Raw genomic sequence first — 23,272 nt, forward strand, 5'->3', positions numbered from 1 at the left:
CTAGAAAGCTTAAAACAGTGAATATTGTGGCTAAGCCAAATATAAGCGCAGTCAAAATATACTTTTTTTGAAAAGCAGGGACCAAAAAAAGTGAATAATTTGGTAATTGAGTATAACATAATCAATATTGATGCAAATGTAACGTTATATATGTGGTTTTCTTAGTAGTTTTGATTGTGAGAGGTTTGTGTGCATGACATGTTTTTCCCTACTTATACTAGTGACTTCGAGGGGTTATGCTAGATTAATAGGTGAGCTCACGGGGCTTTAACCTGGTGTCGTGAATGACATCTTGTTGGAACTTATATTTATCCAAAATAATTTTGAAAATATCGTATAGTCGTATAAATCTATTTAATAATACGTGAAGCAAAAACTTTGTATCCCTTTTTACGAAAATTGCGTGGACGGGGGAAAATTTCCACACTTATCGAGAATATAGAGAAGAAGTGCACAATGCTAATATTTTTTTAATAATGCATAAAAGATACAGTAAATCAATAAAGAAAACATTACACACACTACATACCATGTATTTGACGCACACACGCATGCATACTATTTAATGTCAAACTTTTGTTCTTGACGTCTGTTGTCAAATTGAGAGTTAATATTTTTTAAAGTGTAGTCTTCGCGAAATTTGTGATTATATAAGTATAAAATACAATCATAATAGTGTACAAACTTACAATTCCAATTAATTATAATCGAATTTCGACTGCTGCGGGACCTCTAGTTAGGGATGGACGTTTAAAATATACATCGATGTTTTTTTCGATGTGATGCATCGATCGGTCACATCGATGGTAATACGATGTATTGGGAAATACATCGATGTTTCTTATATATCGATTGTTTTAGGTTAGGCATTAATTAAAACAAAAATATGTATTAATCAGGAAATATATGTATTAAAATTAAAAATCACCGAAACAACACATTTTTTTTACATATTCCAATATTTTTTGTCAATGCTATGTAAAAACAAAAGTTTGCTTAATCTCTTCCCCTTCAGCCGGTTTCTTTGTTCAGTCATAACTAGCCCTGCCTGTGAAAAAAGTCTTTCTGAAGGGACTGACGTGCCAACTATTGTTAAATACTTAAAAGCTATTTTGTACAGCTTCGGGAATTGTATTTTGTAATCTCTCCAAATTTCTAACGGATTTTCTTTAAGTCTTCCAACAGGAGTTCGGAGATAAACGGAAAGTTCGTCAGACAAAACGTCTTCAGATTTGTTAATTTTCCAGTTACGATGCACTAACTTATGGTGATCAGTCCATAATGAAAAGGCCTCTTCATTTTTATCGGACTTGTCAGAATCGGACTCAGGTTCTTCATTGCTATGCAAATTCTTCTTCATTAAATCTTTAATTTTCGTAACAGCATTCGAACAAGCTATCGGATCATTGAAATGCATTCTTTTAAACCGTGGATCTAAAATACTTGCGATAGCCAGAGCATTCACATGTTCTATTGAACCCATTCTTTTATTTATTTCATTAATAGCAAGTTTCTGCACCTCTTTCGCTACGGGATCTTCTATAACAGCTGAAGTTATTTTAGAGAGCATGCAACGAACTAAGGGAATAATTTTACTACTTGTGCAGTATTTATCACCTGAAATTTCTTTTGTAGCCGCTTCTAAGGGTCGCAATACCATGATGACAAACGATACAGTAGATATTTCCGATGCACTCAGCATTGCAGGTGCTCTAGGGTGGCGGAAGAGAATATCATTTATGACACTACGGAGTTCTAGAAATCTTTGTAACATATAATATGTACTGTTCCAGCGAGTATCCACGCTTTGTATTAATTTTACCTCAGCTGCTCCAGCAGAAGACTCCGTAGCCGCAGCAGTAGCTTTACGTAATTCATCACTAGCAATGCAACTCTGTTTAAACCAAGTCACTATTGATTTTACTTTAGAAACAATGTTTCTCCACTCAATACATATCATTGTGCCTTCAGCCACCAAATTCAGAGTATGGGCAAAACATGGGATGTGTTTCCTTCTACCAAACGCTAATTCGATCGCCTTAACTATATTGGCTGCGTTGTCAGTAACAACAGCTGTTACATTCTCTTGATCGATTTTCCAGTCTTGACATACCTTTAAGAGAATTTCAGAAAGATAATCTGATGTATGTCTTTCATCCAATTCGTACACACCTAAGGTGACTGAATATAGTTCAATGTCTATTCCGAAATGTGCTGTGATGCCCAAAAAACTTTTCATATTCAAGGTATCCGACCAAATATCTGTTGTTAGGGTTATATCTTCTATAGAGGACAACATTTTCTTAATTGTTTCTGAAATTACTTCATATTTATCGTCCAGCCAGCGTCTACTCGGGAGCTTATATTGAGGAGCAACTGTTTTCATTAGAGTTTTGAAGCCTTCGTTTTCAACGATTGAGAATGGCTGATGGTCTTTGCAAATCATGAATAACAAACAGTTGTTCAGTTTCCTTGTCTTCGCTCCAGATTCTGAGTAAGAGGAAATATCTTTAAAAGCGGCCTGTATTGTTCTTTGGCGTTTTAAAGGTGTAACGTTTTCGTCTAAGTCTGAATCAATGGTTTCATTTACGGTTTTTGGTAACGGTGCACCGGATCTTTGACTGCCACTGCAACTTGGAACAGGTTGAAACTGAAGTACTCCATCATCCATTTTATTATAAGGCGTAACTTTGGTATCCAGATCCAGAGGATTCGATATTTCGTCTGTAGTAGTTACTGCATTGAATGTAGTTTGTTTCGGCTGAATTTCGAGATAAGCAGCCTTATGAACATTACGAATATGTCCAATTAAGTTCGTAGTGTTTCCAGCAGACTTAATTTCCTTTTGACATAGTTTGCATTTCGTTTTCTTATCGTCAATTTTGTTAAAGAACTGCCAAACGGAACTTTTTTTCTTAGGTCCCATTATAACTGAAAGTAAAAAACAAAACTATATAGGACTGTTTACAGGGAATTTATAATAATACCTATTAACTGCCTAGTAGAATACAAATAAGTATAAGCCGCATTTTAATCGATAATATTAATATAGTAATTATCGATAACTTGGCATCACTACAATAGATAGTATTATTATTTCACGGTAAAAAATATAACCTTTCAATCAAATCGTATCATATTGCGAAATTAATGCATTCGTCGTAAAGTAGGTACATAATCTTCTCTTTTATATCTTAGTTATAAGCACGCGCAATATAAAACGTAAAATATAATATTTGCTTTGTACTTTTTGACAACAAAACAATGTGTCATTTCCAGTAAAGTTTCACTAGCAAAACCATTATCATTATCACTAAATACATTATTCTATTTATTAATACACATACCTGACATACCTGTTCATAAATTAGTTTCTTTTTTAGATTTAAACAAGGCAAAAACTCGTATCGTAACAAAAACACAATATACATTTACACAGCAGAAACTCGGTCGGCCATATTGTTGTTTTGGTTTAATTAATATTGGCAGCACTGATTATAACGTTTCGTTTCTCTTTTCACTCATAGTATAGTAATCTCATAATTTGCGTACCTAATCGATGCATCGAATGAAAAACATCGATATATATTCGATGTTGAAGTATTTACAATACATCGGTTCAAGACGATGCATCGTTACTATACATCGAGTATTTTAAATAAATCGATGTATATCGTCCATCGCTACCTCTAGTATAACTATATATTTTTCAGAATTTCGATATAGGTACATACAATAAATTCACCTCAGCTCGTCTCCTTCGTTAAGGAGCTCGCAGTTGATAAAATTGAACAATAGGGCTGTTCCCGTACCCAAGGCCCAAACGTCTTTTGTTTCTTTAGATTCAATTGAAAGCGAAGTGACAACAAAAGAAATATCCCAGCGCAGTTCGTTCATATAGCGGCCATTGACCCTAACCACTGGACGTTCATTGCACGACATTCGGGATCTCCTTGTATTTTGTTCCCGTTGAACTATTCTATCCATTTTCTTTCTTCTTCTTCTTTCTTCTATCTCTATTCTAAGTTAGCACCTACAATAGTTACAGGAGAAAATCGTATCTTGAAGCTGTTGAATAAGTTATGTGCAGAACGAGCCTTACGATTCACTTAGTGAACGTTTTTGCAGCACGTCAAGGTTTTTTTTTTTTCAATTGAACACTGTACAATGACTGTCCATCTTTCAAGCCGGGACATTCCTGCTTCGTCGCAGAAGAAGTGATAGTAACTCTCGTTTGTAGGTTAGAATTGGTTTCAATACTTTGAATGGTGAATGAGCTTAGGGCCAACTAATCTTTAATTGTTATTGGAGATTATAGACATCAATAAAGTAAATGACGCCAGCAATCTTGAGACATAAGACTTATTTTCAGTTCTATAGTATAATGGTTGGTACTATCAAATCGGAACACATTACTTTTTGCGACTGAAATAAGCAGGGTTTTCACATCTAGACGTAATGGTTCACAAGATGCCCACCATTAATGAATGCAATTACAATGTTTTCCGTATTTTTATAGACAATATTATTATTTTTCCTTTATCGTGGGAATTATTCGTATTAGGTACATATTTTATAATTAGAAAAATTAGTAGCCATCCGCGGGATTCGAACGCGGGCACAGTTATATCTACCTACATAATATATGAATTCACCGGGCCGTCTTATTCTTTAGGCCACGATGACTACTTACTATTCGATTTTCATTCCGTTCACCTAGCCGTGACTTGGGATAATGCGACACAATAGACAATAACAAAGATCGTAAACAAAGGTTATTTTTATTTTTTTTTATTGTTGAAATGGGTGGACAAGCTCACAGCCCACCTGGTAATACGTGGTTACTGGAGCCCATAGACATCTACAGCGTAAATGCGCCACCCACCTTAAGAGATAAGTTCTAAGGTCTCAATATAGTTTCAACGGCTGCCCCACCCTTCGAACCGAAACGCATTACTGCTTCGCGGCAGAAATAGGCAGGGCGGTGGCACCTACCCGTGCGGACTCACAAGAGGTCCTACCACCAGTAACTATTTTTTCAATAACAATACAAAAAAAGAAATAATACAACAAAGATTTGTGGAGAGAGTGATTTTCATATTAAAATCCGTTGTGGATTTTCACACAGAAATTTCACATTTATACTTAGTTAACAAAGTTCAAAATCATTTGTTCTTTGCTTCGGCGACTCTCGCTCCGTCGTGTAGATTGTTTTGAGTGTTGACCCGCGCTTGCCTTCCAGCTGATGGACTCCTAACTTGCAGCACAGACTCCACAACGACCTCCTCTACAAATGGCTGACTGTCGGAATCTGAAATGCCAAATAAAAATATTATACTATTTAAAAAGGTTTTAAAAACGTTGTTGCCTTTTTTAATGAATATATCGATAAACTATCTCATGATCTACTTAGAGTGGTGGTTAGCGCCCATAGGCATTGCCACGTCCATGTATTTGCGCAGGTCATTGACCTTGAGATATAAAGCCTAGGTTACAATTAAATGGTTTAAAGCTGTTCCACGCTTCAAGCACGAACGCATGACTGTATCGCGGCAAAAATAAACAGCTTGTTGGACATTAACTTAATGAATTTTTTTTTCTTTTCTTTCTGAAACTGTATTCAGTAAATTCGAATCAAGCGAGAGAGAGAGAACATAAAACACATAGTTTATTTTGTCGGTGGCGTGTCGTGAACGTAAAATAACTAATTTACATCCGTTTACTTGGTGATGGCAAAGAGTTCACGGTAGCGTTATTTCAAATAACAGCGGCGATACCGTTCTCGAAAATTCACTCACCGTCGTCGGAACGACAAATTTATTCTAAATTAAATAAATGTTCTATTATATTATTATATATTAGTTATTAATTTGAACACCGATCACTTAACGGATGCTTAAATTAAAATATCTTAACATAAATATAAGTGAATTTTTATACGTTCGCAAAATAAAATAACTCACTGCTGCTCTTTCCAGCCTGCAAGGTGGACCGCTGTGGAGCCCCAAGCACAAGGCAAGCGGAAACGGCAAGGAGCAAAACCAGTTGTAGTCGCATCGTTAGGCGTACGTAAGCAGACTGCGCTCGGGAGTGATCGTGGCTGTTTGGAACGTGTCCGAAGGGCTATTCTGCGCGCTTAGAATTAAAAAAAGAAATACGCGCCATTTGCATTTAAAAAACGCGCTATTTGCATTAAAAAAACATTTTTTCCATCAAATTAACGCTTTGTTTTCGTTATAGAACATAATAATATTTAATTTGTCATTTGTAATCAACAGCTCACTTCAATCGGTTGGTAAACAAGTTTATTTTTAGGTTCAATCACGCTTGAAATTGATTCGATCATCATTGACGAACAATTTTTTTTTTATTGCCCTTGTAGGCAGCCGAGCATACGGCCCACCTGATGGTGAGTGGTTACCGTCGCCCATGGACTTCAGCAATGCCAGGGGCAGAGCCAAGCCGCTGCCTACCGCTTAATACTCTGCACAAGCTTCTTTTAAAGAAGGACATGTCATAGCGCTCGGGAAACACCGTGGAGGGGAGCTCATTCCATAGCCGGATGGTACATGGCAAAAAAGACCTCCAGTGGCTCCAGGTAACTAAAACTAGTTTCAATGTATGAATAAACTAACTAGCTAACTAACTAACTAGTTTGAATAAACTAACATATATTTACAAACATAGGTTGGCGTGTGTTTTGTTTATGTCGTACGAAATGTGGTACAGTACTCGTAATTTCGAAAATCAAATTAATAAAATAATATTATGTATAGTTATTTATTACTATTTATAAATATTTATTACTACATGATATGCAATTACATTGTGAACGATAATTATCGTGATACCGTCCATGTGTTTATACGATAATTACCTACATTTAACTTACAAATAGTTCGATTAGTAATAGATATTTCAATGTATCATCTGAGTAGTGAATGTCGCATGAATACTGATGGGACAAACAACACTGATGACTTACATTTTAATTCAATTAATATATTTAAATAATATTTTTTTAATGCAGAATCACACTGCTTCGCAAGTTGCATAATGTCAAAGAATAGTGGGCAGCGGTTTGCAATCTTAAGTTGGTCTTATGTTGGTGAGCGTAGCGATAATTTGCAATCGTTCGTAGATACATAGATCTGTGTGATGCTTGCTAAGCCGAAAACGAAAAGTATATAGCTTAATATGAAGAAAAAACAAAAATAATGTATTAAATATAATCGCCCATTACTTTTGGATTTTGTTTTAGGACTGAGGGATTACTTGTGGCCCGGAGGCCTTTCCAGTTTCACCAGGACAGGTGGGCGGTCAAAGGTTCAGCTAAAGATTTGCTATCAGCTGCCCTAGCGCCTCCAAAGGAGACCTAACAACTCAAGGGCAGCTGCTACGCGAATGAATCTACCCGGAATCGCGACTCGCTGAGAAGATCCGGCGAGAAACTCAGTGAACTGATGCATGGGTAAGGTTGCACGTCGAACTCTGTCGAGTTCGACGAGTACGGTTACCGGGGTCCTTAAGCCTGCTCCTAGTGTTAGAGCTGAAGGCGTCTAATGCAAAGGTTATTGGATCTGATGGATTCGTAAAGATGTGAGGAATAGTCCTACGATGGTCTCAGATACACACATATATTATAATAAGTATTTACTATAGCCTAAATACTTACCATATTGCTTTATAGTTGTTGCAAAGTACGAGCGCGCGTGGCTTTTATTTGTAGTTGTAATCGTAAACACACATTTTCGTTAGTGTGTGCACCCGACGGAGCGCTACATTAGCTACAGCTAATAGCTACAGCTACAGTACAGTAGCTACAGCTAATAGCTAGCTCAGTAGCTACATTGGCTACATAATATAGCCTACATTGACGCGTATACAGATTGGTCACTCACACAACTAAGAGCGGCGCGCAGTCGTACTTTGCAACAACTATACCGTTGTTTCGCGTGAAAAGAAATAAAACTGGCTATATAAAGCACAATTATATGGCAACTCACTCTGGGTTCTATCGAGATATTATATTGCGTCGCGCGCATAGCAAAATTATCATTTTTCAATGTTTTATTGGAAACGTACAGTGTTTTGGACCCACAATTTTTGGAATTTCACTTTTAACGCTGTCTTCTAAGACCTAACAATCTGTTTTCGTTTTCGAGAATGGAAATAGCGATTAATAGAGAACAGTTTTTGGGTGTAGTATCTCAGTAGTAGTAATATGTCAGTATAATATTTATTTCAAAAGGTTAATAACAATGTTTAAAATTCTGCACGCTTCAATCTCATATTTGATAGATAGAATATACAAGGTTAAATTATGTTTTTTGTCGCGAAACTTTCGTTAATATGATGGACAGGTTTACTTCATTGCGTCACGTGCTGGAGACTTTTAAACCTACATCTGTTGCCATATTTGTTTCGATTTCAATTTAGTATATCTATACTAATATTACAATTTAAATGTGAGTCTTGTTTGTTTGTCACTCAATCGTGCAAAAAAAGCTGAATAGATTCAGATTTTGTTTAAACTTTATGTTTGGTGGTTTGCAAAGCCTATAGAAATAAACCACGTAAATACCACTCATCTTACGACATGAGTTCTAAGTCTCAGTTCTATAAAAGAAATGCTGTCTCAGTCTTCAGGCCGGAGCACATTATTCTCCTTAGAAATCAGCAGGATGGTGGCCCGTGCGGACTCATCTTTTTTTTCCCTACCTATTCGTTGGTAGACCAAGAGGCTATTCCAGCTACGCCTGGCGGGTAGGTGAGCTTGCGGGGTCAAGCTGAGAGAATTTGCTAACACTAGTCCTAGCAAGAGCAGTGCGGACTCATTACGTACGTAATGGCGGACGTAGACCCTAGCAACAGTGTGAAATTCGCGCGATAATGTGTTTGTAAGCACTTTATTTTATGGACAAACCTTTATCTATAGACAAGAAAGTATTTTTTGTTATTGTTGTTTTTTAGACAATTTTAATTTACGGAATATCGTTTTCTCGTAAATGAAAACATCTAGCTTTAAAAAAACTACGAAAAATGCTGCGTAAAACACATCCGTATTCCTCTCTCACCACTAATCAAGAACTTCAAATCTAGAAGAACCTAGTGAGACTTCAAGCGAATCCTTATGACTTGTTGCTGTGTGTATTTTAAGCACTACAACATGTCAACTGGTTGTCACATAAAAATAACTTGTCGGACAAGTTTCGTACAGTATTGGCCAAGGATAACATAAATACCACCTTTAAAGCCTTTCTTCGAATACATTAGTCGGTGTTATTGACTTATACTACTAAATATTTATACATGCCTAATGAACATAATAAAAAAAGCTAAAACGAAATTGTATTTAAAAAAATACATCTTAAATTAAATTTTTATTTTGTTTATGAATCATTTTAACGAAAGCTCTAAAATAAAATTGTCAGAATTGTCACCGATTAATCAAAGCCAGTTCGTTAGTTAAAATTTAAAATAGTATGTATACAAATTTTTATTGCCAATTATTGTAAAACGTATAAAAATTTGGATAAAAGGGGTTAGACCTGAATCTATTGTCGGTTTTCTGGGTAGAGCTACCGTACAATTCTTGAGGGAGCCACGGGTTGAATCTCGGATCGTAAGTCGAGATAGAACTGCGAAGGAAGGGGTTGGAGATGATAGGCATCATTGGAATCAATAAAGTGTTCCTCCAAGATTCCGAGCCGGGAGCGGATCTCGATTTAGAAATTGACGTCACCGATACAGATCCGGGAGATATCTTGACGGTTCCTTTAGTAAACTCGTTGTCAATCTCCTTGGTTATATACAAAGGTTTTCCATCAGATGTTTTTGAACTGAGGTCCCTGGTGTCTGCTCGTGCTATGACTGCTGGAGTGTCGAGGCCCGAGTGGGAGTATACCCCGCTGTATGACGTCACGCGGCCATTCCTTGAAGAAATACCGGCTACGCTTGAAACTCCACCGCCTCCGGTGCTCGTATGGATCGCTTGGGCCTCGTGGCCATCAATTTTTACTTGGGCCGAATGTAAAACTGGTCCCTGAATTTTTACAGGACCTAAAAAGAAGAACGATTGCTTAGAATAATCTTGACAATTGAAGCATTACTTGGAAATAGAAATAAATAAATTGAAATGCTATAATTGTTAAATGTAAGCATTCTAAATTCACATTCACACATTATAGGTGATAAATAGCTTTCATATCGCAACGACAACGAAACTTTTAGCTTAAAATTCAAAACAGCTATTCTCAAACATCATAAAAGTATCGTGAGTAAATAAATATAATAAAACGAATCAATGTAGCTTCATTCCAAAAATCAGTTAATAAAATTATTACTACTTTTGTCTTTGTTTAAATAGATTTATATACATTTTAATTTATTCATAAATATAAATAGAACATTTACCTGCCAGCGTTGCTGATAATAATGAAACAAAGAAATAGCTTAGCAACATCGTGATAGAAACGTGGATTAGAAATGCAAGATCAACTAACAAAATCTCACTTTATATTCCATCGTAAAAAATCTCGTTTTCGATTTATAGTCTCTAAAGAAACGGTTTTTTTTTAATAAATATTGATGTGGACAGATCCATTTATTGGCTATTTAAATGGAGTCCATTTCTCCATTGTATGATTACGAATATTCTCTGCGATGTATTTATTGAGTCTTAAACCATTTCAGTATTTTTCACATTATTGATATGATTTTATTTCTTCAATCCTAACTGTATTTCTTCTTTACGATCTAGCTTTTAATTCAGGTTTACTCTCTTCGTCAATTTTATCGAAATGTATTCAAAATTCGTTTGAAGTCGGATGGGCCTTAAGTAATACAAGTACCTGCGCTGAACCATATGATAATACGACTTTATTTGTCAATGGACTATCTGAGCCCTTATGCTTCGAAGCGTGAATGTCGTTCTTCCTGAGTCGTGAATTTTAAAAACTCAATATTTTTGGCATAACAACCGTTCTTTGGCATGACTGGTACCTAACTCAAATGTACTTTAGAATCTGATTTAATCCAATCAGCAAAATCTTTCAAACTATGACAATCTGTGAATGTTATAAACATGTGAGTACGTGCTTGTCTGTGAACGATACTGCTTATCATACCGAATTTAATAGACCAAAGAAACAGTGCATTATATGATCACTGATGTCACACTGATCTTTTATATCGAACAGTTTAAGTTTTTGTAGCTCTGATGTTATGAAAATCAGAAACTGGTTCGGTCGGTTACATTAATAAACGATTCTCATTTTATTTCTAATTAATTTTAGTTTCCTGTCTAATGTTGGCGTTCAAAGACTTTTGAACACGTGTCTGAGGTAAACAATTTGAATATAATTTTAATTATTTATTAATTCTCGTTTGTCTGTTTGTTAACTGTTTGTTCGTTTGATTATCTGTACCTGATTCGTTTGGCCATAGTTTGCGTTTCAATTTAATGTTGAAGAATCCTGCAATGAATTTACCTAATGTTTTTTTTTATTGCCCTTGTAGGCAGATGAGCATACGGCCCACCTGATGGTGAGTAGTTACCGTCGCCCATGGACTTCAGCAATGCCAGGAGCAGAGCCAAGCCGCTGCCTACCGTTAAGTACTCTCCACAAGCCTCGTTTGAAGAAGAACATGTCATAGCGCTCGGGAAACACCGTGGAGGGGAGCTCATTCCAAAGCCGGATGGTACGTGGAAAAAAAAAAACTCTGGAAGCGCACTGTAGATGAACGCAGTGGCTCCAGATAGTATGGATGAACTCTACTCCGTTGGCGGGCAGTGCGATGGTAAAAACAAGATGGTGGACAATTGATCAGCGGTACCAGTAGAACGAAATTCCAACAACCTTTAGCTATTACATGTAGTATTCACATATCCGATCTTCGTTCCCTAACCATGTTCTTCTTTCGAAATCCTTCACAGGCCTGGCCCCTAGGACCCTTTGCTTTACTTTAGCGGTAAGCCCAAATAACGCCAGCATTCAGTATCCTGTACGATGTCCCAGGATGACGGCAGTTTTCAGTTTTATCAACACTGAACACAAGAAAGGTCGGGCTCTGTACCCACCTAATGCAAAAAAGAAAGTTATTACCTGTATCTGTGTTTGCAAATTTTTGAAGTAAATAAATAAAATAAATAAGTAAGTAAATAAAAATAAAAAGTTGTTAGATCGATCTCAAAATTGATATGGAGATTGCAAAAAAAAAATTAATCTCAACAATAACAATCGAAATATATCACAGGTACTTAATTTATATTTATCTGTACAATTTAAGTGAAAATGAAAGAAAATAATAATATTCAAACAAAATATCTTGATTTTGGAAGTAGAGTATTTAAAGCAACGCTTGTTTAGAGTTTTCTTGTTTTTTGATTAAGTTCGTATTTTAAGCGGTACGGAATCGCGTGCAGTCGTTAGTGGGCGCTTAAATACACGTTATTGCTTATGGGTGACCACTGAGAGACTAAAGTGATTTTGTGGGCCAATCTGACTCAAACTTCAGAAGAAATTGGGCGTCTTTTCACTTGGCTGATAATTTATAATGACTTGCCATTGTGTCCTTTATTGTTTGACGATTACTTGCGTGACTCATTTAGAGAACGAGGTGTGGTCGTAAAATGCAGTAAAAATCTCAATTAACACACTATTCCTATTATGGCTACGGTTATAAATTTTTAAAAGCTTTAAAAATTCGCGACTCCTGACTATACTACGTTTTGCAGCTAACGGTTTGTTGATTTATTATGTCCGAACCATAGATTTATGTGTTTGCTCTGTGTTATTAAGGAGAAGCGCTTTTAACATTATCGCAGATTCTACATAATATTAAAACCAATATAAGCGTAAAGATAAAATCTTAATGTTTGATAGTTTATTCGAAATTATAGTCAGCTCTCACGTCATTTCGGATCCTCCCGATCCACTAACGGTGCTTTTAGGTACCTCAAGCACCGGTCATCGTTCTCGTCGAACCCGTCACTTGCGACGAAGGGCTCGGCGAGTAAATTAACTCATAGACATAGCCCACTGAGTTTCTCGCCGGATCTTCTCAGTGGGTCGCGTTTCCGATCCGGCAGTAGATTCTGCGAAGCAAGGCTGTTGCTAGGGTTCGTGTTAGCAACGTCGTCAGGTTTGAGCCCCGTGAGTTCACCTACTAGTTAAGGTTACGCTGAAATAGCCTGTCAAGGCTATCAGCTTAGGTAGGAAAAAAAAATAAGTCAGATCATTACGACTTTCGTCTTATTTTTGGTTAGACAGAACCATCTGCGGTTTCAGTGATCAGTGAATACTCGTACAAAGTACCTTATTAAAATTAGATTACATTTATTTAAATGTATCAAAACGGTTTTTTTTTATAGAAGCAATTCAAACACGTCTTTATTAAGTACGGGGGACTCTAATCTAGACTAGTTCCAAGCGCAAATTAGATATAGTCGTTTTTTAAGCCGTCCGTTGTCAAGAAAACACATCACATTGTGTCTTTAAGCAATTTAATTTAAAATCCTATAAAATTTAATATTAACAAATAATTACGAAGGTGCTTAACTGAGAAAGGCCATTTTAACCCAAACACCTGTATGCAATTCACCACCAGTTCGCATCAGACATGCATGTCATACGTCCTTAAGGATCCACTTGATCTAATAACTCTTGCTTTAAACGCCTTCAGCTAGCCTTCACCAGGACTCTGGTCCTACTGAAATGTACAACCTAATCCATACATCATCCCGGTGAGTTTCTCTAGATGTAAAGTTCTTATGTTATCGTTCGGAGTAAGTCCTTAGTAATAAATGTTATATTCGTCTGGAAATATACATTAGCTGTAGGATGTTCAAATTAATAAAGTTAATAATTGTCTAATATTCGGTTCAAAACTAAATTTCGCTTAAGCCAAATTTTGATTTATTATTAGTTAGATGGGTGGACGAGCTCACGGCCCACCTGGTGTTAAGCGGTTACCGGAGCCCATAGTCATCTAAAACGTAAATGACGCCACCCACCTTGAGATATGAGTTCTAAGGTCTCAGTACAGTTACAACGGCTGCCCCACCCTTCAAACCGAAACGCATTATTGCTTCACGGCAGAAATAGGCAGGGCGGCGGTACCTACCCGTACGATCACAATTATGTAACTCAATTTAAATAGTAGAGTGTTGTAATATATTATTATTATAATGTTGATGTAACTTAAAAAGGTATATCGATCTTAAATTTTTCTAAAGTTCTTTTCATTTATTAATTTTATCTGATTTATCCCGCATGAGTCTAGTTTGATTTTATATATCCAGTTAGATATCTAGTTTGATTCTGCGTCTTTCTAGTAGTAGATATGCCCTTAGATTTTAAGAGTGGGGTAGTTTTTACTTCAACGAATATTTAGATTTTTGCTTAAAGTTCGTAAGCAATAAAATCGTTTTTTGTTTGTTTATGTTATAAAACTATATATTATAAAAGTGCATTCAAAAGTGATTTCAGACACGTTTACGCTTTTAAAAACATAAATGCATTTTTTTATTTGAGTGATTGATATCATTTGCTGTGTGGTCAATGTCCTATCAGTGTCGCTACCTTCTTTAGTATTTATGCATACTTAAGTAAATGATCTTCATATTTGTTGTAAGGTATTCTTGCAATTTCCTTTCGTCTTCGGAAATGGTCTGTATATAATAGATAAATACAGTGTTTCTGTGTACTAAATATACAAGAGCTAGGTGTAAATACAGCCGTCGACCTTATAAAATGTTACAGTGTTTTTGTCCGATATTCTAGACTTGTCTTCTTTGTTTGTATTACTAATTATTTTATTTTATTTCCTTCGAAAGTTATTTATTTACTCGCTTGTCTAACCTAAAATAACAATTGACAATTATTTAGAGCATTGGCACTGGGATATCTATGGATTCTCGTAAGTGGAAGAGGAATTTAATATAATACTAATCGTCAGTTCGTCGTCTGCTGATCTAGAGTAATAAACAGTATAAATAGAGTAATAATAATAAATATGTAATGCTAAGTTTTTTTGAAAGCGACGTGACGTCACTGGGTAACCCAAGCAAGAGTAACGCTTCGCTGATTCTATTACCGGATCGGAATCGCGACCCATTGAAAAGATCCAGCGCAAAAATCCTTAAGTTGTGTCAATGAGCTAATTTTCACAACGAATCCTTCATCGCATTCGACGGGTTTGACGAGAACGGTGACCGGTGTTTGGAATGCCTAAAGGCACCGATAGTGGTTCGGGAAGATCCGAAGTGACGTGTTTCGAAATATAGTTTAGAGAAATCTAGGATTAGCGTGCTTTTTTTGTGTTACAACAATATAGTGATTTTAACCCTAAATACTATTTAAAAAATAGAGTTAATTGAATATGACTTAAGCCAAATTTAGTTTTAAACACAATATCTAACTAGTATTGATTCCATTCATTTCTCTGTAATATTTTCTATGTAAGGTTTAAAGATTTTAATTAGATACTAGTGTTTTATTCAACAATCACACTTCTGTCCTCAATAATGGAAAGAAAATAAAATTATTTCAATATCGTACATAAATTAAATGTAATCATTATAACTTACTATTAATAAGCATTGTAAAATTAATTTCATAAACAACGTAATAAAAAAAAATCAAAGCCGACACTTAAATCTTGAACGATTCTTCTCTGTCCAATTTTTTTACAAAATCACGTTCGCATCTTAGCTATAATTGTATATGTTAGAGTTCGATGAACCAAGGATGCTGTGGGGCTAATACGAATCGAGTCTGCAACCTATATAAATGGCTAGAGTCTGGTTCGTCTTTCATTTCTCCATTTACTAAATATATTAAGTTTTGGTCACGGATAAAATGAAATTGACAATAATCGTTTTGGTCGTCACTTGTCTGACGTCACTTTATGTTGACGGAGTACCGCTCGTCTTAAGAGGTATGTCTCTGATATATTGTATTAAATAGTTATAATGATATTGTTGAATATGGGTAAGAGGGGAGTGAGCGAAGAACTGGTATATGATAGAAGAGTATGGAAGGAGAAAACATGTTGCGCCGACCCCAGGTGACTGGGAGAAGGGCAGGATAATGATGATGATGAATGATATTGTTGAATTTATTCGACAGTAGCTTTCATTAGTGGTTTCATTGTTACGGCGAGTTTCTATCACTTCCGATTATAAATCATAAAATCTTAATAAAATTAAGTAGGCTAGTAGCAGTGAAATTCTCGTGAACTGTAAGATGTTTAATGTCTTTTTACAGAATCATCTCCTTCGGGCGAATCAATTGTAGCTATATCAACATCAGATACGAACGGCGATAGCTTTGCGACTCGAACGAATGATGGAAGCAGCAAAAGGATCGCACAAAGCATCAGCGTCGCATCATCAGGAAAAACCGGAACTGGCAGGAGCTTCGCGTCAGCATCAAGCTCAGCCGGTCACCCGTACTTATTCCCATTCTACATCTCCCCATTCCAAGGATTCCCGATAAACGATTGGGTTAGGAACGTTGAGAGTTTCTATGACCCCAGTTTCGCCGGACACGGTGAGTCAATCACGGCCGTGAACGAGAACGGGCATATCTATGGCGAAATTAACGGAGTACCATTCGACAACAGTGCCAAGAGTGATTCGTAACTAATGCTTTGTAAGTGTTTTTTAGATTTAATTATAATCAATTTAGTATAAATGAAATAAATTTGCGGTACATGAATGCAGTCTTTATTTTATTTTTCTATTACCACAAAGACATGGAGACAAGTGACCGACAGTCGTCTCCGATGTCTTCGGTTTTTAATTAATAAAACCATTTAGGGCTACGTCGTTTAGAACGTTTTGACGGAGTGAGTGTGGCTGGCTTGGATGCCGGGGCCGTCGATGCTGCTGGCGCCGCTCTGCTGGGTGGTCCCGCCGCTTTGCTGGACGCTCTGAGCGGTGCTGGCTCTATATCCCCCGATGTTTTGTGCCGCCGATACTACGTTGCTGTAATCTCCTTGACCGTCACGAGTTTGAGCCGACGAGATAGCAGTTCCACGACTGTCAGCGCTGGAGATGACCGTACCAAATCCGTCGTTAGCGGCAGCTGATGCTACAGATCCATAACCGAGACCTCTTAGGTTACTGACGGTCGACACAGCTGATCCTTGCCTGGATCCGGATTGGCTTTGAGCGATGGAAGTGCCGTAGTTGTTCAAATTTTGAGCTGAAGCAATGGCTGAGCCCTGGTCGCGATAGTATCCGGTGTTGTAGATGGCGGGCTGGTAGCTTGTGTAGGTAGGGGCAGGACGGTAGACCGCAGGCTGCACGTTGTACGTTCTGTAGTATTGCTGAGGCTGGACTCCGGTGTTAGCGATTCCGATTCCACTTGCATAGGCTGGACCGTCGTTGTTGGCGAAGCCGCCACCGTAGGCCTCGGCGTTGCCGGTTTGGAAAGAGTGTCCAATGCCCGAAGTGTGAGTTATACCGCCAATGTTGCTGCTGAACCCGCTTCCAAAGCCGTAAGCGATGCTGGGGGTGCTCTCAATGCGGCCATAGTATGGCTGAGGACCTATAAAACATATGTGTATACAATTATCACAATGTACACCGTATTATTAAAACACCCGCAAGACGTTTGAAGATTTGATATTAACATAAAAATAAATTAATTTATTATTCTAATTAAAAATGATTAATTAAGAAAATTGAGATCAATGAGACTTCAAAAGATCATACGTGTATTTCTTAAGAATTAATCACGAGATAAAACCTTAATTTACCTGCGATCAAGAATGGTTTGGCGTGGCACAAAGCCAAAGCGGTAACAAACACGATAAACTTGGACACCATCTTCTGTTTACTTCCTCCGCAGGATGTATGGACCTTTCCCCCGATGGTTGTGCATGCTTGTGTTTCATTTCTCCGTGTTTATATACTAGAAACATGATTACCCCCACTCGGAAATCACTAGGTCGAGATGATACATCTAAGTGCCATTGACACTCATAAATAAAATTTATCTAGCTGATTACGGTAAACCAATTTGATGTGTCCAGGGCGATCTGATATCGTAAATATCGCGAATAGTAACAGGTATCTTCTTTAGCTCAGCCTTAATTGGGACAATAAAGTTAAACGATTACATTGTAGGTATGTGTTTTATAGGAAGAAAAAAAAAAACGAAATACGTCGTGGCTTTAATGTTAAAACACAATTTACATTGAACGTAATATAATTTACGACTCCTAATTTTTAACTTGTTAAAATTCACGAACTAGTCAATGTTAATTTGGTTGATTGATCATGTTTTCGTTTGTTTTGCTAAGTTTAGTGCGAAAAAATATGAGCAATATAAAATCATATGTATAACAAAAAAAAACATGCGAAATATTTCACGAGATTCGTATTCGCGCGTTTGCTTTCGAAATACTCAATAATAAATTATTGTTTTGTTTTTGCATTACGTAGTTTAGTAAAGTATCATATAGGATCATAAAAGATCATATCGAGAGGTGAAAGGCTATTTGGTTTAAGCGACATGTTTATAGGAGAGCCATTGAAAGTTTAAAATTTGGAAAAAGTATCATAACAACAAAAATTTGGTTCTTCAGCTATTTCAATGGAGCAAACTTAATTGAAGTTCAATTAATAACATCTAACTGTTGATGCTAATTCCAATTTTTTTTTTCCTACCTAAGCTGATAGCCTTGAGAGGCTATATCAGCGTCGCCTTAACTAGTAGGTGAGCTCACGGGGTTCAAAGCTGATGACGTTGCTAACACGAACCCTAGCAAGAGCAGTGTTTCGCAGAATCTACCACCGGATTGGAAACGCGACCCACTGAGAAGATCCGGCGAGAAACTCAGTGGGCTGTGTCTGAGGGTCTAATTCCAAATTTAACGCACCTTTAATTACAAAAATAAATGTCGCGTATTAATACTTGATACCTAGATCTTCTTGTCTTTGTTACATTCATGCCGATCATACGTCATCTTCGCATTCACACCTTTCTCTCTCATATCCTCTTTCACACAGCCCATCCAAGTCATTTATGACGAAAAAAAAAACAAGAAACGTGAAACATATTCACAAATGCAAACCATTGAGAACTCAACGGTAGACGTTGGCTGTAAAAATGCAAAAACGGCAAATCGATTCCTTAAATTAGGCGAATCGAATTTTTAATAACGTCGTAAACGCTCTACCGGTGCTGTGGTGCACATTTATGTTAACTAAAGGTCCCGCAGTAGTCGAAATTCGACTATAATTAATTGGAATTGTAAGTTTGTACACTATTATGATTGTATTTTATACTTCTATAATCACAAATTTCGCCAAGACTACACTATAAAAAATATGAACAAAGACAAACAATATTTAATCTCAATTTGACCACAGACGTCAAGAACAAAAGTTTGACAATAAATAGTATGCATGCGTGTGTGCGTCAAATACATGGTATGTAGTGTGTGTAATGTTTTCTTTATTGGTTTAATGTATCTTTTATGCATTATTTTTAAAAAATAGTAGCATTGTGCACTTCTTCTCTATATCTATACTAATATTATAAAGAGGAAAGATTTGTTTGTTTGTTTGTTTGTTTGTTTCGAATAGGCTCCGAAACTACTGGACCGATTTGAAAAATTCTTTTTCCATTAGAAGCCGACATTGTCCCTGATGAACATAGGCTACTTTTTTAAAATTTTTTTCTTTTTGTTTTTTTTTTTTGTTTCATGTGTGTTTTAAATGTTTCCGAAGCGAAGCGAGGGCGGGTCGCTAGTTCTCTATAAGTGTGGAAAATTTCATACTCCTCCGTCCGCGCAATTTTCGTAAAAAGGGACACAACGTTTTTGCTTCACGTATTAATATATGTTAATGTATTAAGCGTCATTTTAGTATTTGTATCATTTTATTGGAATAGCAGGCTCAACAAATGTGGCTTGTCGACACAACCTTATCACTGTCATTATCATTCTCATCCTCATCTCTGGTCTATTTCCCACAGACATAACCTACTTCGAGTTCTTCGATCTTCTCAGTGGATCGTGATTCCGATCTGGTGGTAGATTCTGCGAAGCTCTGGCCTTCCTAAGGGCCAGTGTTAGTAAACTGTCACAGTTTGAGTAATGGTCCCTCAAATCCTAAATTGTACTGTTCATTAATAGTAATTCCATCCCTCAAATGGGCTCACGACTGCTGTGGGATAGATTTACCAGGATCGTGATACCGAGTAGTGCGAGTTAAAGAAACGACCTCCCACGCAACACCTCCAATCACTATCAATCCTATCACTTTTTATTTTATTTTATTTTTATTCGTTACTTTGGTGGACGAGCTCACAGCCCATCTGGTGTTAAGTGGCTAATGGAGCCCGTAGACATCTACAACGTAAATGCGCCACCCACCTTCAGATATAAGTTCTAAGGTCTCAGTATAGTTGCAACGGCTGCCCCGCCCTTTAAACGTACTACCCGTATTAATTTAATATTTTAATAGCAATTATATATTAATAAAAACATTCGTTTTAATCCACCAATTTGATTTTGAAATATTGTATGAAAGAAATTTTAGAGCTTCGTGGTATTTTTACGAAAAGATTTCTTTAATTCAGTAAACCAATAAAACGCTATCGGTCAAGCCCCCGAGAAATATACTAAAAACTACACGATTGCATGTTTTAAAAGATATTTTTCTTATGCATAAATAAATGACAAATATAATATGAACAGCTATATAATAATATTTACGGATATATCAGATGCTCTTAATTTGGCAATACTGCAGTGCTAACGATACTTTATACATAATAATATGATTATATTCCAAGCGGTTCATATGAGCTGAGTCCATCGATTATGATAATCATCCAGCGGCTAGTATGCTAAATAGTGTTACTGAGTTAAACAAGAAAGCCCGAGTATAAATTTGAGTCTGATTTGTTTAATAGGAATTTAAATTCTAGATAATAATGCAATTCAGAGTCTTAATATACAGTTGTCAAGTCTCGTATTTTCGAATAGAAAATAAAATGAAATAAAATGTATGTGTTTTTTAACAGACATTAAAAACAGACACTTAGACTTCGTGTCGCAATGGCGGTATTTACGTTGTTATGTCTATGAGCGCCGGTAATCACTTAAGACCAGGTGACCATGAGCTCGTCCACCCAATCAAAGCAATAAATGAAAATCCCATCATTCGGTACCTTACCGTACCGTATCATTTAGGACCTTTCCAATCCTTCCATGGTGGTCAAGCATGGTATCCGTATGCGACGGTAACCATTTACAACTAGGTTGACCATAAAATTATCTACCATTGTTGGCAATGAAAAAAAGCTTATTTATTTTAGGAAGGAATGATTACTATTGTCCCTGAGGCCTTTTCAATTTCACCACGATAGGTGAGCAAGCAAAGACTCAGCCAGCGGAGTAAAACGTTATGTTGTGATATTTATATATCCATCTATATAGTACCAATTGACATTTGGGACAAGGATTGGAAGAGGAAGAGGTAGACCTAAGAAGAAATGGATGGATTGCGTGAAAGAAGATATGTGCAAAAGGGGAGTGAACGAAGAAATGGTATATGATAGAGGAGTATGGAAAGAGAAAACATGTTGCGCCGACCCCAGGTGACTGGGAGAAGGGCAGGAGAAACCGTCCAGTTGAACATACCGTGCGTGCCCCCCGGACGCGGATACCTCGTAGGATGTTCGAGTCCCCGATCGAAAAAAGAAGCTCGCTTCATTTGACATTCGCTTCTGACATCTATAGTCTAGCATCTACGAGCCTTATGACCGAGAATAATTAGACATGACAACAATATGACAAGACATGGCTTCGGCCTTACGATCAAGAACAATGAAGACGTGGCTTCGGCCTTTAAAAATACCAAAATTCTCCAATTATTACCAAGAACAAGACCTGGCTGTATGGGCTGAAGTCATTTGCCTTTCCCATTAGGGATAAATTAATATCATCATCTAGCATCTACGAGTATAGTAAGTATTGCGTGAATACAATATCTCTGGACCTCGCTGGAATGTAAAGCCCCTCCCCGTTTCCCTTTCGCCAGGTCCAGAGATAATATAACCGGGCTGTACATTTACAGTCCCGCGTCAGAAACCTAAAGTGACAAAAATATATAATAACAAAGTTAAAAATTTTTTTCTTTCTAAAATAGTTAATCAGCGTTTTAAGGTGTTAATCAATATAGAAAATGTTAACGACTTCCTTTCGCAAACATGTTCAATTAAAACTTAAAATTGAACCTTTAGAATTTTTGCATTTATTATCAAAATACACTAATTTGGTCAAAGACCTTTTGAGTCTTTACAAAAGAAAGAAGAAAAAAAAACACGAAATTTATAGCGGAAATGGTCCATTTGCTGTCAATAAAATTTGGAAATAACTTATAAGATTGTGTTTCGTGTAATTTAATAAAATGAGGTTCTGTATTGGTATTGTAATATAAAAGATGACAGATTTATGTATTATGTATGTACATGTTGTCGTAAAGAATTTTAGTCGCCACTTTTTTTTTAAATCTGCATGGGCATATATGTATGCATCTATGTATTCATAATAACGTTTGAAACCTCTTCCTTGCATCGTGTTCCTCAGTGCTGATGGTCGTGACCTTTAGGGGGCACTTTTTTGGACTATGTTCCCTCCATTCCCTCCTGTCCAATACGTTTTGAATAGACATTATTATAAGCCTTAAAACTTTTGCCGCTGCCTACCGATAAGAACTCTCCACAAGCCTCGTTTGAAGAAGGATAAGTCATAGCGCTCGGGAAACTCCGTGGAGGAGAGCTTATTCCAAAGCCAGATAGTACGTGGTAAAAAAGTTCTTTGGAAACGTACTGTGGATGAACTCAGTGGCTCCAGGTAGTATGGATGAGCCCTACTGCAGTGACGGACGGTGCTATGGTAAAAATGAGATGATGGAATCATCTCAAACAATTCCTCAGAGCACTGTCCATGGAATATACGCTACAAAATACAAAGGGAGTCCCTCCGCAGGACCCAGAGGTTCTCTTCTGTATGCCTTGTCTTCTCTTCTGTATGCCTTGTCTTCTCTTCTGTATGCTCTGTATGTCTACTATAGTTGTTTCTTCGGTTTGCGCGGATTGTCGATATATATAATTAAAACTACTTGTACGGTTTAATTTCGTGTCTATAATGCGTCCGTGACCACGAAAACTGTAAAGTATTTGAAAAGTACTATTAGTTTTAATTATGTCTTATAACACCTTTTCACTTTATATAATACATGTTT

General features: G+C 36.7%; 5 protein-coding genes across 7 annotated transcripts; 1 reads left to right on the plus strand and 4 right to left on the minus strand.

Moving 5' to 3' along the window:
- Window positions 1-887: 887 nt before the first annotated feature.
- Window positions 888-3,685, minus strand: LOC149502896 (E3 SUMO-protein ligase ZBED1-like). 2 transcript variants are annotated; one of them, XM_089727533.1, is made up of 2 exons: window positions 3,357-3,685; window positions 888-2,931 (listed from the first exon to the last, which is right to left on the minus strand). In XM_089727533.1, exon 2 carries the CDS (start codon window positions 2,924-2,926, stop codon window positions 947-949), a length of 1,980 nt encoding a protein of 659 aa, XP_089583659.1. In that variant the 5' UTR covers window positions 2,927-2,931; window positions 3,357-3,685; the 3' UTR covers window positions 888-946. The 2 variants fall into 2 exon arrangements, with proteins under 2 accessions (XP_089583659.1, XP_089583658.1); XM_089727532.1 differs by having other exon boundaries at window positions 3,348-3,685.
- Window positions 3,686-5,076: 1,391 nt separating this feature from the next.
- LOC149502897 (uncharacterized) lies at window positions 5,077-6,383 on the minus strand. The gene is made up of 2 exons (XM_089727535.1): window positions 5,964-6,383; window positions 5,077-5,311 (listed from the first exon to the last, which is right to left on the minus strand). Exons 1-2 carry the CDS (start codon window positions 6,055-6,057, stop codon window positions 5,166-5,168), a joined length of 240 nt encoding a protein of 79 aa, XP_089583661.1. The 5' UTR covers window positions 6,058-6,383; the 3' UTR covers window positions 5,077-5,165.
- Window positions 6,149-16,724, plus strand: LOC114243996 (uncharacterized). Of its 2 annotated transcripts, XM_089727534.1 has the most exons (4): window positions 6,149-6,291; window positions 6,521-6,598; window positions 7,262-7,471; window positions 16,272-16,724. In XM_089727534.1, the coding sequence occupies exons 3-4, from the start codon at window positions 7,468-7,470 to the stop codon at window positions 16,646-16,648; spliced, it is 381 nt and encodes a 126-aa protein (XP_089583660.1). In that variant the 5' UTR covers window positions 6,149-6,291; window positions 6,521-6,598; window positions 7,262-7,467; the 3' UTR covers window positions 16,649-16,724. The 2 variants fall into 2 exon arrangements, with proteins under 2 accessions (XP_089583660.1, XP_028031471.2); XM_028175670.2 differs by lacking the exons at window positions 6,149-6,291; window positions 6,521-6,598; window positions 7,262-7,471 and adding an exon at window positions 15,544-15,942.
- LOC114243993 (uncharacterized) lies at window positions 9,088-10,825 on the minus strand. The gene is made up of 2 exons (XM_028175668.2): window positions 10,417-10,825; window positions 9,088-10,062 (listed from the first exon to the last, which is right to left on the minus strand). Exons 1-2 carry the CDS (start codon window positions 10,463-10,465, stop codon window positions 9,500-9,502), a joined length of 612 nt encoding a protein of 203 aa, XP_028031469.2. The 5' UTR covers window positions 10,466-10,825; the 3' UTR covers window positions 9,088-9,499.
- Window positions 16,717-17,905, minus strand: LOC114243986 (uncharacterized). Its single transcript, XM_028175650.2, has 2 exons — window positions 17,770-17,905; window positions 16,717-17,558 (listed from the first exon to the last, which is right to left on the minus strand). The coding sequence occupies exons 1-2, from the start codon at window positions 17,837-17,839 to the stop codon at window positions 16,837-16,839; spliced, it is 792 nt and encodes a 263-aa protein (XP_028031451.2). The 5' UTR covers window positions 17,840-17,905; the 3' UTR covers window positions 16,717-16,836.
- Between the last annotated feature and the right edge of the window lie 5,367 nt (window positions 17,906-23,272).

Source organism: Bombyx mandarina, chromosome 05, assembly GCF_030267445.1.
Source record: "Bombyx mandarina strain Sakado chromosome 05, ASM3026744v2".
Taxonomy (NCBI): Eukaryota; Metazoa; Arthropoda; class Insecta; order Lepidoptera; family Bombycidae; genus Bombyx; species Bombyx mandarina.